This window comes from Silurus aristotelis (genome assembly GCF_946808225.1).
Source record: "Silurus aristotelis genome assembly, chromosome: 23".
Taxonomy (NCBI): Eukaryota; Metazoa; Chordata; class Actinopteri; order Siluriformes; family Siluridae; genus Silurus; species Silurus aristotelis.
Genome location: NC_139596.1, coordinates 19,470,534 through 19,485,222, shown reverse-complemented (window position 1 = coordinate 19,485,222; position 14,689 = coordinate 19,470,534). Strand labels below are relative to the sequence as shown.

Sequence of the window (14,689 nt, the reverse complement as noted above, 5' to 3'; positions counted from 1 at the left end):
AATCTTATAGTCAGGTGTCCACAAACCTTTGGCCATATAGTATATATGTAAGCATGAGCATGTGGTCAGGGAAGCTCATAGTACCATTCCCATTCTTTAGTGCATGATGCACTTGTATTTATTCATTTGTAGTCACTGGTCACGTTCACAGTGCTTCAACTGCTAGTTTGTTTATATTATTGGAAACTGAAACCTATAAATGAATGGTTCAGTGTCACACCTTAAACGAAACTGACCTGAGACTACCTGTGTATGTATTAAAGCTGATACCTTATAAGAACTCTGAGCAGACATGAGATCTGGCGTTTGGGACAGAGCCACAGAGATCAGCCTCGACGTGGCAGGGAAACAGACGTAGGTGATGGATGTTAATTGAAAACAAATGACAGACAGAAGGTTCACCAGCAGCATGTGTGAAGTTTAATTTGTGTTAAATATCAGAGGAGGAGATTAAAGCTCCATAACATTTGTTTCATTCTGACACTGATTGCACGGTGGATTATTTTACGGGTCTAAGCAGATGGTGTCCGAAACTGTAATGAATGTGTTCTTTTAGCGCTGAGCAGAAGAGACCGTAATAATCTGGGTGCAGATTCGGTTTGATTGTGAAGTATACGCTTCCTGTTATTCATTATCATGCTGAAACAGGCCACATAGGTGTACAGTGATAATACCACTAAAGACACTTTATACAGCACTCAGAATGCAAAGCGGTGCCCGGACCCGGATGACTGCTGCTTACCGAAAGCACAAAATAAATCCAGTCACACAGATTTCAACCTACACAATTTGTGGACTATACAGTATACATTTTGCCTCTGCTGGCAAAAAAAGAGAAAGTATCTGTGTTAGCAGAACTGACAGTTGGGAACAGAAGCAGCTCCTGGGGTTGGGGACGGAATTTGTTTTCCGCTTTTCATTCGCTTTACTCCAGTAATTCATCATTTACAAGTTTCAATATGCACTTGATTTTTGACTTGGATTTTTTGAAGCGTGAAAGCGATTTATTTATGGCGAGCCCCTGCAACATACACATCAAGACACATCACATGTCAATATTAGATAGATATATTGTTTATCCCTAATTCTGTTCTCTGTTTGTTCTTTTTTTTTTACTTTAACTAAGAACAGCAGATGAAAAATTCATGCTTCTCTGAAACAATGAACTTTTTTTTCACCTTCTGGAATCCCCGGGGGCGACCGGGGGAAAACAGCCAGCGGCGATGTTTCCGATGATCCACTTCCAGTAGTACTGCATGTGTTCTGGAGCCCAGAACACCCAGCGTGAATTCAGCCTTAGAGTTTGATAATAAAATCAAATCAAATCAAAGCCCTGAGATGTTTTTCACGGAGTGAACCTAGCTGCTGATTTCTGAACGCTTTGTATGATTCATGAACAGAAGCTCCAGCTATGTTTTAAATCACCCTACACTCTACATCCTTACAATAAACACTATACAATTTAGGAGAACCATCTCGGCAGGTCTGAAACTAAAGCTCATTAAAGGGTCGTTGTGTTTCATCTCCATCGATATTCACAGTGTAAACCAACAGCACACGTTCAGTCAATACGGATGAAGCATGGCTCTCTCTCCGGACATATAAATCCATTAGTCATGCTTAATGAAGCAGGAGGTATTTATCTCATCGATCCCTACGTGTGTTTTTCTCTCTAATCACATCATCACGGGGTCAGAGTGAGCGCTGATAAATTATTCAGCCTCATAAATAAACACGTCCACAATAACCACACTGCATAAAGGAGCCTTTTATCAAATCTCTGCTGAAAAACTCAATTCACTTCAATTCAATTCAGGCGGATTTGTAGAGCACTTTTAACAACAGATTGGGGAAAAACTCCCTGAGATGTCATGCAGAAGAAACCTTGAGAGGAACCAGATTTAAAACAGAACCCATCCTCATCCTCGACAGCAGATATCCATTTATTATAGTTCCATCATTGTTAAATGGAGACTCGAGTGGAACTGTTCATTACAGACTTTTCCTAAACCACTGTAGAACTGTTTATATAAATTCCAGTCCAGATACATCATGGTTCTTGATTTTAACCCTCCACATGAAGCTTGTGGATCTTTAGGCTGTGGAGAACATCTTCAGCTGCTCCATCCAGAGTCAAGGCATCAGGATAAATATGGATTATTAGGCATGTTTATTGTCATGAAATGTTTAAAGACACTGTATAGTGTGATCAGAGAGTAAGAGAGCAACAGCAAGACTCCGCATCAATACACACAGGTCTGTAGGTCTGTTCTACAGAGTCTTCTGAGATCTCTGCTATGAGTTAGAACTCAAAAATACGCAAAAATTCAACTTTATTTCCACAGCACATAAGTGATGAAGTATGCGATATGCACTCTCTGAGGCACTGGAAGACCTGTCCACTTCTCCAGAATCATACATCAGTGATCTTTTATCTTTGTGTTTTCGGCCAGAAAACAGTGCTGATGTTCTGAAATGGAATTTAAAACCAGTGTTCTACAACATAAGACATTAAATATTTCAATAATTATATTATCATTTAATCGTTAGGCGCACGGACACGACCCACGTGTCAGCCATTCCTGCTGCTTCTTTTATCTCATCTGCTCATCTGCACATTCGACTGTGATAAACTCTCTGAGGAGGTTCCTGGGGTGCAGTCAACTTTCACATTCATCCAAAAGGTGTTCAAAACTCTTGGAGGTCTATCTTCAAAACACTTCCAACCCATGGAAAGCAGATCATCATGAAGCCGGATTTGTGTCTGGTTCAAGTGAAGGGAAAATGAAATTATCCTGCGTCTAATACGATTATGTTCCTCCAAGTTTGTGTAACAGTTTGAGAAGGAATAACAAATGGCTGGAAAAGTCCCAGAAATATGTTTGGCCATATAGTGTAAGTAGTTGTAAAACTGGCACATGTTTGGGCCGTGTGTTTGCTCTTGGCTATGTGTTTAAAGAGTCTGTGCTTACAGTAGTGTCAGGTTTCTGTTTCTCATCTGGTCTTCTGTTGGATGTAGTCCCAGTTTGCCTGGTGGTTCTTCCGTCCTGAGATGCTTTACTGTTCACTGCGGTTGTAAAATGTGAAAATGAAGATGTTTGTGTTTAAAGGCATCGTTCGTAGCACTTACTGTTTCTCTGGGGTCTTTTTACTCACTGTTTTGCTCATGATCAGGTTTATTGTGTAGATACTCATGCACCTGGCTGTGTTTCAGTTTATATATTTACTATCACTAATCTGTTTTAATCTGCACGCCTGTTTCGTGTTTCATTTTGTTACGTGATAGTAATGTCTACAACCACACACACACACACACACACACACACACACACACACACACACACACACACACACAAACTTACAAACACACACTCGCTCTCAGTCAGATGCATTTTGAGTTGATGCACCTTCATTATATTACATTATATCGATTTCAGTAATTAGTCTGAGATTCATTACATTTATGTGACTGTTATTTATACACGAGTAACTTATAATTCCCACTGAGAGAAACAAGACCAAGATGAGAGAAAGAGAGAGAGAAAGAGAGAGAGAGAGAGAGAGAGAAAGAGAGAGAGAGAGAGAGAGAGAGAGAGAGAGAGAGAGAGAGAGAGAGAGAGAGAGAGAGGTCGAGTGGTGTAGAATAAACCGTATGACTCACTCACATAGAACCACATCCATTTCTCTCTATCTTTCTGTCTGTCTACTTGTATCTCTTTTTCTGTATGCATCTCTTTCTCTCTCTCTCTCTCTCTCTCTCTCTCTCTCTCTCTCTCTCTCTCTCTCTCTCTCTCTCTCTCTCTCTCTCTCTCTCTTTCTTATGTGTCTCTTAATGTCTCTGGATGTCTCTCTCTGTATCTTTCTATCTTTTTCTGTCTGCATATTCCTCTCTCTCTCTCTCTCTCTCTCTCTCTCTCTCTCTCTCTCTCTCTCTAGTTAAAAGTGGTGAGAGAGGGTTTTATAATTCATATACATCATCAGTTTTAGCAGCTGATCAGTGAAATTGGAGAAAATCTAATTAAATTAACTGCTGTTTAATCTGCAGAGAACATCACATAAAACTGCCTCGTCCAATTAACGCTAAAATAACACACACCCAGAGATCACGTAAGAGCGTGTGTGTGTGTGTGTGAGAGAGAGAGAGAGAGAGAGAGAGAGAGAGAGAGAGAGAGAGAGAGAGAGAGAGAGAGAGAAAACAGGTTCCTGCTTGGTTTTCTGTCCAGATAGCCCAAAACCCACTCCTGCTGTGGCTGGAATTCCAGTGTTTAATGTCACTCTTACAGTAGATTCCTGTTCTGATTAAACATCTCTTACCTGCTTTGCAGAAAAATACGTCTGTCAAGTCAAGTCAAGTCAAGTTTATTTGTATAGCGCTTTTCACAACAGACATTGTCTCAAAGCAGCTTTACAGAAAACAACAGTGAAGGTGAATGGTGTGCGTTTGTCCCTGATGAGCAGCCGTGGCGACAGTGGCAAGGAGAAACTCCCCCAGATGACACGAGGAAGAAACCCCGAGAGGAACCAGACCCAAAGGGGAACCCATCCCCATATGGGTGACATCAAAAGTTTGGTCATAAATCTTTCAACAATACAGAACAATTTGTGATCATCATAGATCCAGCATCAGCTTCTCCATGCCAGGGCCTTTAAACACTCGGCATCTACTTCTCCATGATCATCCATAGGTCCATAATCTTCACGAGGTGGGACGTGACTGGAGCTGGCCAAACCTCAGGATGCCTCGGGATGGGGAGAGAAAGAGAAGCAGTGGAGAGGAATTAGCGTAGCTGCTGTTCATGATATTAACAGCACAAGTTGATAATGTGCATGTGATCATATATTCTGGAGCACAAGGTTGTGATGTGATGTGTGTGATGTGTGTTATGTGTAGGCTTTGCTAAAAAGATATGTTTTTAATCTGCACTTAAACTGGGAGAGTGTATCTGAACCCCGAACACTGTCAGGAAGACTATTCCAGAGTTTAGGAGCTAAATGTGAAAATGCTCTACCGCCTTTAGTGGACTTTGCTATTCTAGGAACTACTAGAAGCCCAGAGTTTTGAGATCTCAGGGAGCGTGACGGATTGTAGCGTGTTAAAAGACTGGATAGATACATGGGAGCCAAACCATTTAGTGCTTTATAAGTGAGTAGCAGTAGTTTGTAGTCTATTCGAAACTTAATAGGAAGCCAATGTAGGGACGATAAGATTGGGGTTATATGATCGTATTTTCTTGACCTAGTAAGAACTCTTGCTGCTGCATTCTGAACTAACTGAAGCTTGTTTATTAATGATGCAGGACATCCACCTAGTAATGCATTACAGTAGTCTATTCTAGAGGTCATAAACGCATGGACGAGCTTCTCTGCATCAGATATAGATAACATATTTCTTAGCTTAGAAATATTTCTAAGGTGAAAGAAGCTGTTTTTGTAACTTGATTGATGTGATTTTTGAAAGATAAGTTGCTGTCTAAAATAACTCCCAGGTATTTTACCGTTGAACTAGTAGTTACAGAACAACCGTCTAAATGCAGGCTGAGATGCTGGAGCTTCTGTGTACTATTTTTTGGGCCGATGAGCAAAATCTCCGTTTTATCAGAATTTAATAGCAGAAAGTTATGGGTCATCCAATCTCTTATTTCTTCAACACACTCAGTTATGCGAGCTAATTGAGCTGTATCGCCTGGTTTGGATGAAATATATAGCTGGGTATCATCAGCATAACAATGGAAGCTAATTCCATGCCTTCTAATAATATTTCCTAATGGAAGCATGTATATTGTAAAAAGCAGGGGTCCCAGAACTGACCCTTGTGGCACGCCATAATTTACTAGCATTATCCTGGATAGCTCTCCATTTAAATCTACGAAATGGTAACGATTGGACAGGTAGGATTTAAACCAGCTTAATGCCTGTCCCTGAATACCGATGTAATTCTGTAAGCGATCGAGGAGAAGATCATGATCTATAGTGTCGAACGCAGCACTAAGATCTAGTAAAACTAATAGGGAGATGTAGCCTTGGTCTGAAGCTAAAAACAGGTCGTTAGTGATTTTAACTAGAGCAGTTTCTGTGCTATGATGGGGCCTAAAACCTGACTGAAACTCTTCAAAGATATTGTTCTCCTGCAAGTGGTTACATAGCTGGGCAGCGACAATCTTTTCTAAAATCTTAGACATAAATGGGAGATTTGAAATTGGTCTGTAATTCGATAGCGTGCTTGGATCCAGATTAGGTTTTTTAATGAGGGGCTTAATAACTGCTAACTTGAGGGATTTAGGGACATGACCTAACGATAGTGAGGAGTTAGTGTGATCAGCATAGCAGTGGAAGCTAAAACTATCATTATATATCCAGTAATTGATTTAGGAAGAAAACCAGTGGTCACAGTGGTCACACTGATCTCTGTACCACACCTGTACTGTATGTGTGAAGGTGTTCTGACCAAGCCTTGTGGAACACCACACTTTGTTTACACATATTCAGTGCAGAAAATATTCAGTTGGATCAGACCCGAGCTGTTCCACCAAATATATGTTCTCTTCTGTCTGAGATTTGAGCATCATGAGCAATGAGACACAAGTCTGACCCTGCATGTGGGCATTTACTACTTTAACCAGTGCTGCTTCAGTAACTGATCCTGTCTGGAGAATTTTATGTGTGGAATTACTATGTATGCTGATTCTGTGTGTGTGTGTGTGTGTGTGTGTGTGTGTGTGTGTGTGTGTGTGTGTGTGTGTGTGTGTGTGTAGGTGTGGCAGTGCGGGGGCAGTATGGAGGTTTTGCCCTGTTCCCGAGTCGCTCACATTGAACGCACAAAGAAGCCCTACAACAACGACATTGACTACTACGCCAAGAGGAACGCCCTGAGAGCCGCTGAAGTCTGGATGGACGAGTTCAAGTCCCATGTCTACATGGCCTGGAACATCCCCATGAATGTAATTGCTAATGCTAAATTCAAGCAAATCCTCATAAATATGCTAAAAGCTAATGGGTGGAAAAGAAAACTGAAATATGATGATGATGATGATGATGATGATGATTGTTCCTTTCCTTGCTTCTCGTGCTTGTTTTGGTTCTCATATTGGAGGGAGGGAGTCTCAGCAGAGCATCAAAGCGATTAGCATTACTTTGCTTCAGTCTCATGAATCTCCACTGCGCTAACACAAGCCACTGACACTAACGGCAGTAATTAAACTTCTGATGAGCCGTGCAGCATCAAGCCTAATGAAGGAACTCTGAGGGTCTCAGATGATTGACAACACACACACACACACACACACACACACACACACACACACACACAGAGACAGTCTCCCTTGCTTGAATTTCACTTGTACAGCTAGCATGCTAATAAAAGACTAAATCATTGTAATCGAATATTAGAACTCTATACAGTTCGCACCTTTTTATTAATTTCTAGTTACCAGAAGAGATTCATGTTCTTTATAAAGTGGCTCAGAAACACTAAACACTAAACTCTGCATACATCTGCACACATCTGCCCTTCAGCTGTATGTTCCACATAATGTTACTATAATTGATATTTCATTACACACTCGTCTGAATGAATGTGCATTATGCGTTTATAAACCAACATGTCACTTGCACTGCATTATGGGTAATACACACTCAGAATTTGCTGTATGGACAATCCATTATGTAGAACTGCTGTAATTATATACCGATGAAGGGCATGGCCAGTATGAATAACGGAGTAAAGAAGCCCTGACATATATATATATATATATATATATATATATATATAACAGTTAGTATTAACCTAGAAGGCGTGGCCTCTGTGTACAGATTTCAGCGTTGTAGGCGTGGCCTCTGTCTATATCTTTTCAGTCCCAGTGAAGGAGTGTTACTGTGCCAGTGTTTTACAGCGTTACTTCTTGTAGCTGCAAAAGAACTGAAGGATCATTTCATCTTCTCCAGCTTATCCGTAATTCGGGTCGCGGGGGCAGCAGTCTAAGCAGATTCCCCAGACACTTCTCCGTGTCCAGGGATCGGGCTGTCAAGGCCCCCGCCTTCGACTGCTGCCCAATCCTCTCAGCACCGTCCCTTACGGTCCCTCCTGCAGGTGGTGAGCCCACGGGAAGGCGGCCCCACGTCGCGGTCCTTGATTTATTTTTCTCGTAAGGGTCCCTTGGAGCATAGAGGGTTAGGGGCCTTGCTCAAGGGCCCAAGAGTGGCAGTTTGGCGATACCGGGGCTTGAACCCCCGACCTTCCGATCGGTAACCCAGCGCCTTAACCACTGGAGCCACCACTCTGAACTGAAGGATCATAAATTAATAAAAACTTATAACGGGTCCAGGGAGGAAAAAGTCAACAGAACAGCCTGTAATCCTCCACTGCGCTAACGCAATTCCCTAAAACTAACAGCTGTAATTAAACTACTGATGAGCTGCGTTGCTTTAAGGCTAATGAAGGAACACTGAGGGTCTCAGATGACTTACAACAAAGGGACACACACTCAGAGAAGGGGCGTGGCCTCCCGGTGTTTCCTGTCAGTTTCATTGAAGGAAGCATGGACTTGTTATGCTTCCTGTTGGTTATACTGAATGGGGTGTGGTCTCTTGGCATTTTCTCTCAGTCCTGGTAAAGATATTATAGACCTGTTTATTTCCTGTCAGTCCTAGGAATGTGGGTGTGGCTTATTTATGTATCTTGTCCAGTGTCAATGTGTGTAAGATTCATTGAATAAGCATGTCTTTTCAGACTCATAGCCATCCCTAGAAAGAAAGTAATAAAAATGATTAGTTGTATTTTTTTGATGCGTTGCAGAACCCTGGCGTGGATTTCGGAGATGTGTCGGAGCGAGTGGCGCTGAGGAACAGACTGAAGTGCAAGAGCTTCCACTGGTACCTGCAGCACGTTTACCCAGAGATGAGGATCTACAACAACACCATCACGTACGGCGAGGTGAGAGCACAAACACGCTCTGCATGACAAGAGCGAGAGAGAAAAAAAACCCTTGTCATGCTTATCTACAATCCCTCTCTTCTTTTCTTCTGACTCATAATCGATAAACAGGAGTCAAGTGTCTGATTATCAGCACCTGTCTCACATCTGTGCTTGTTCTATAACAGTGTAATAACATTATAAAGAGATGAGTGTATAAACACATACACAGGCATTAGTGTGTGTTACACACGTCTGCTATACGTCTCTTGTACATCACTGGTTTGTATAGAAACTCTGTTTGCTCCAGTCTCACACAAATGACATTTAATGACACATTTATTCACCTCATGTGTGTGTGTGTGTGTGTGTGTGTGTGTGTGTGTGTGTGTGTGTGTGTGTGTGTGTGTGTGTTCTTCTTCTTCTTCTTCTTCTTCTTCTTCATCCTCCTTTTCTCAGTTGTAGCTGATCAGACTAAATTTAATGCAGATGTAGTCTGTAGGTACAGTAGTTCTCCTTCTCTGTACTCAGGCAGTTGAATCAGTTGAGCCTGATTGGTCTGATGGTGGCGCTATTGCACAGCATTTTTTTTTTATTTTGGACCACCTATAAATCCTACAGAAATGTTTCCCTCTGATTTATTGAATGATTTCGAACTAATTTAGAAATATTAGTGCTAATTTGCATAATATGCTAAACCATTTCTGTGATTGTCACATTGTCTGTGTGTGTGTGTGTGTGCGTGTGTGTGTGCGTGTGTTTGTGCGTGTGTGTAGGTGAGGAACAGTAAAGCGAGTGGTTACTGCCTGGATCAAGGCTCGGAGGATGATAACAGAGCGATACTGTACCCCTGTCATGGCATGTCGTCTCAGGTAAGAATCCTGCATCCTGATTGGTCAGAAGGTTCTTTTCTATTAATTTTCTATAACAGCAGGTTTCTATTAGTGTACTTGCTCTGATACATTATTGTTGCCATAGCAACATCCTGTTCTCAAGGACGTGTGAATTTCCCTCCAGCACAAGATGTTTATTAAATCTATGGAAGGAGTTTCCAGTGTCAGCATGTTGTAACAGTCTGAAGCAGCTGTACACAGTAATGTATCAACAAACACTACAAAACTCTCTGTAGTGTGTGTGTGTGTGTGTGTGTGTGTGTGTGTGTGTGTGTGTGTGTGTGTGTGTCTGTCAGGTCAGCTTTACTCTAAATGAGATGAGCTCAGTGTGTTTATCACTCGACTCACCGTCACCCAATCGATTTCCTCTTTACTGTGCTGTTACACTGTTGCTTCATTAGAGACATAACTCATTGAACACACACACACACACACACACACACACACACACACACACACACACACACACACACACACACACACACACAGATATCTCTCATCATCTTTTTGACTTTCTGTGTCCTTCTCTTTTTGCCTGTCTCTATTTCTGTCTTTCACTGTGTCTCTCTGTTTAAGATAGGTCCTGGCTGTCTGTGTGTCTCTCCCTATATCACTCTGTCTCTCATTGTATGTTTATCTGTCTGTCTGCCTGTTTCCACCTTTCTGTTTCTCTCATTTCTTTCTAGTATTTTCTCTGATCTATCTATCTATCTATCTATCTATCTATCTATCTATCTATCTATCTATCTATCTATCTATCTATCTATCTATCTATCTATCTATCTATCTATCTATCTATCTATCTATCTATCTATCTATCTATCTATCTATGTGTTTGTGGACAACTGAGTATAGGGTTGCTATATGCTCCACTCTTCTGGGAAGATGTTCCACTAGATTTGGAGAGGTTTGTGGAGATTAATTTAGCCACAGGGTGTTAGTGAAGGCAGGTACTGATGTAGGTGAGGTGAGGAGACCTGGGGTAAAGTTAAGGTCAAAGCTCTATAGCAGGAGATCTTCCACTCCAAAACATATACAGCAGATCTTCATAGAGCTGCTTTGTGTACAGAAGCATCGTAATGCTGGAACAGGTTTGGGTCTCCTAGTTCAACTGAGTATTTCACTCCGCTAAATCCAAAGACGTCTGATACATTTGTGTGTCTCCAACTATGTGTAACAGTTTGGTGAAGAACCACATGTGTGAGTCAGGTGTCCCAATACTTTTAGCCAAACAGTGTATGTATGCATATATCTGTCTTTCTCTCTTTCTCTCTCTGTCTTTTTTAATTCCATCTCTCTCTCTCTCTCTCTCTCTCTCTCTCTCTCTCTCTTACACTAATAGAGGTGTAATCCTGTCCTTGGGGGGGAAACACTCCATCTGAACTGTACTCCCTTTGTAGCACATTACATTACAATAAAGACCTGTGATACATGATACAGTTTTATTTCATCTCTCTCACTCTCTCTCTCTCTCTCTCTCTCTCTCTCTCACACACATACACACACACACACACACACGCTTCATATAAAGGCAAGTAAAGAAGAGATTAAAGAAAAAGCTAAGGCGTGTCTACAGTATGTACTTACAGTTTTCATTAATGTGCTCCATCTCCTGTAACGTGGTCCCATGTTTCTTCAGTTCCCCACTTACAACTTTAGTTCCAAGTTGCAATTCGTTCCGGTTATAATGGATGCGGAACCTTTATCTCAACTTCTTCTGCCTATTAAACGTGTGCAGAGACAAGAGGAAGAAAAATAAAGCTGGTAGTAGTGTAATAAACAGCAATTTAGAGGTCATTAGAGGTCAGAGAGAAAAGGATGATTCAGTTTAATCCCATGCCTAGGTTACCTTCACCTGAACCACTTAAACCTGAACACACGTGTCAGTAGACGGACGTCAACGTTAATCGATTCCCCGCGGCCACCTTTTGTTTCAGCGTTTACGCCGATTAGCTTTGAGCGATCGTTTCTTTCTCTACACAGAACAACAGGATGAGCTACATTTCCCACAGAGCGTCACCTGATCTCAAGAGCTGTATTGTCTTTCAGCTGAATTATTGAGCGCACTACAGTAATGGACTCGCACTGCTGCGACAAAACCTGGATCAATGTATAAATAGAAAATGTGAGATATTACAGCAGGATCTGGGTCAACTGGTTTCTCCAGTACACAACAGGAACTTTTTTTACATTAGGTAGATGCCCGTGTCCAGAGCGACTTTCACTATTCTTATTTATACACCTGAGCAGGTGAGGATTAGGGACCTCGCTCAAGGGCCCAGACTGACTGCTTAGTGGTGCTGAGATTTATTAATAATATTAATAATAATAATAATAATAATAATGATAATGACACATTTTATTTAAAGGTGCCTTTCAAAACACTCAAGGACACTGTTCAATTGAGTGATAATCAGAAAAACAAGACAAACAACAAACTGATCAACTGTTATAAGTGATAAGTGAAGAATTACTTATTTATAAGAGATAAGTGAAGATTTAAATAAAACAGATGAGTTTTAAGGCATGATTTAAAAGTGGTCAGTCAGACCCTTTTTTTTACTTGTATAGATTGCAGAAGAGAATTTCAGAGATGAGAAGCAGCCCAGCTAAATGCCCTAAACCCCATAGTAAATAAACAAACAGAAGGTACAGTGAGGGGAAACTGATGAAGAAGATCTGAGCGTGCGCTTTGGGGTGTAGGTGTGAAACTAATATTGTTCACATGCTTTTCAAAAGACAATGTGCTATTAAGGACAATATTCAGACTCTTAACCTACAACAACCTTTTCCAATATTTTTGAGAGAAAAGTCATTTGGAAACTAAGCGAAAATTAGCTAAATGTTTTAGGATCAGTGCCCAAAGTCTTAAGTCTTGGAGTTATTACAGTAACTTTAAAAGATGATGGAACCACACCGGAGGTGAGAGAAGAGTGTATTATATCAGTTACTAGAGAAGATAAGCAGGTTTTGACCGAGTGCGTGGGGAGAAGATCTAACTGACAGGTGGAAGACTTAGATTAGCAAATAAGACCCGATATTTCATCAACAGTTTTACGGTCAAAACTATAAAATAAAGACAAAAGTGAATTTGGTTTGAAAGTGGCAGATGTAGAGGACAGAGTAGTATGAAGACAGATGATCTGCTGTGGCGACCCCTAATAGGAGCAGTGTGAAGAAGAAGAAATACATTTATTTATTTTTTTATTTTTTTATTTTTTTATTTAAATAATTAATTATTAATAAATCAGTAGAATATAGATGAGAAGGAAGGGTATCAGGAGGCGGTAGGATATTATTTAGTGTATTAAACAAAGTAAGAACAGACCCGTTTATCAGTAGAACTGTGGACTTGAATGATCCATACAGAGGCACGGTGACAGGAGAAACATTTTACTTCTCATTGTAAAGTATTGCAAGTCCTGGAAAAAGAGAACAAACAGAGAACTCTTTCTCTCTCTCACAAAAAATGGACTTATCAGATATTGTATATAATTTGGGGGTATCAGGGAGCCGCTATGGATGTGTGAGAGAACGCTGGGGCATCTGGGAGACGTGTATATCTGCATAATCATTCCAGGAGAAATCAGATGAAGGACAAAATCAGACTCTTTAAAGAGCTATAAAATAATTCAACATAAAAAACAGGAAAATATAAACTCAGGCTTAATGAGACGATTGTAGAAAAAGACCTTCAAATGCTGATTGTTTTCTCTTCCCCAATGAGCTCTCACCTGCTTGGCCTGATAAATATTCTTCCCATTACCTTATGAAACCTCCCGATTCTCTCTCAGCACTTTACAGGATGTGAGTGTCCACTAGATGGTTGTTCATGTGATGGATGACGTATTTTTTCTGCTGTTTCTGTGATGAGAATCGATATGTGCAGCCACTAATTGCCTCTTCGAGGGTTTAATAATGGTTTATTCAATTCAGTAAAGAATCTGAAGAGCTCAGAGCACGGAGGCTTCAGGAGCTGTGGCACAGTGGAACACTCACTCATTCTGATCCGGATTTTTTATTTTTTGTGAAAGAAATCGCCTAACATCAAATCATATTGCTTTGTGTGTGTGTGTGTGTGTGTGTTTTTTTTTACTGCAGTTAAAAGTTCAAACATTCGATTTTTTCCGATGTTCTTTTTCCAGTTAGCACGGTACTCTACAGAGGGCCTGCTGCAGTTAGGACCCCTGGGTTCCACCACGTTTTTACCAGATACTAAATGTCTGATTGATGATGGGCGGGGCCGAACGCCAAGCTTAAAGAAATGTGACGCTGTGTCACGATCCTCACAGAGACTCTGGGATTTCACACAGGTACCATGAATTATTTACTCTTCACAGTCCCTTCAACGTACTTTCTTCAGTATATGATGCACGTCACAATATGTAGCAGAGTCGTGTCATAAAGCACTGCACGTTAAAAATATTTAATTTATTCAGAAGTTAAACAAAAGAATATTCTAACAAGAAGCAACAATTAAACAATTTATGATGGAAATCCAGGACAGCTAATCATATTAAACATAAAACAATGTACTATATTGTATATATTCTCTTTTAAAATATTATTATATTGTAAAAAAAATGTTTTATATCATCCAGAAATGCAAACAGACAGACAGAAATGCAGACAGAAGCACAGACAGAGACAAACAGACACACAGAAATGCAGACAGACAGATAGAAATGCAGACAGAAATGCAGACAGAAGCACAGACAGAGACAAACAGACACACAGAAATGCAGACAGACAGATAGAAATGCAGACAGAAATGCAGACAGAAGCACAGACAGAGACAAACAGACACACAGAAATGCAGACAGACAGATAGAAATGCAGACAGAAATGCAGACAGAAGCACAGACAGAGACAAACAGACAGGTAGACA

At 40.7% G+C, this 14,689-nt stretch overlaps 1 protein-coding gene across 1 annotated transcript in view; it reads left to right on the top strand.

The window, feature by feature from the left end:
- Positions 1 to 14,689, top strand: part of galnt9 (polypeptide N-acetylgalactosaminyltransferase 9) — a 52,413-nt gene that overhangs the window by 32,624 nt on the left and 5,100 nt on the right. Inside the window, exons 6-9 of the mRNA XM_083527402.1 lie at positions 6,753 to 6,938; positions 8,792 to 8,929; positions 9,685 to 9,780; positions 13,947 to 14,114. Coding sequence (XP_083383528.1) covers positions 6,753 to 6,938; positions 8,792 to 8,929; positions 9,685 to 9,780; positions 13,947 to 14,114 — 588 coding nt within the window. The remainder of the gene's footprint in view (positions 1 to 6,752; positions 6,939 to 8,791; positions 8,930 to 9,684; positions 9,781 to 13,946; positions 14,115 to 14,689) is intronic.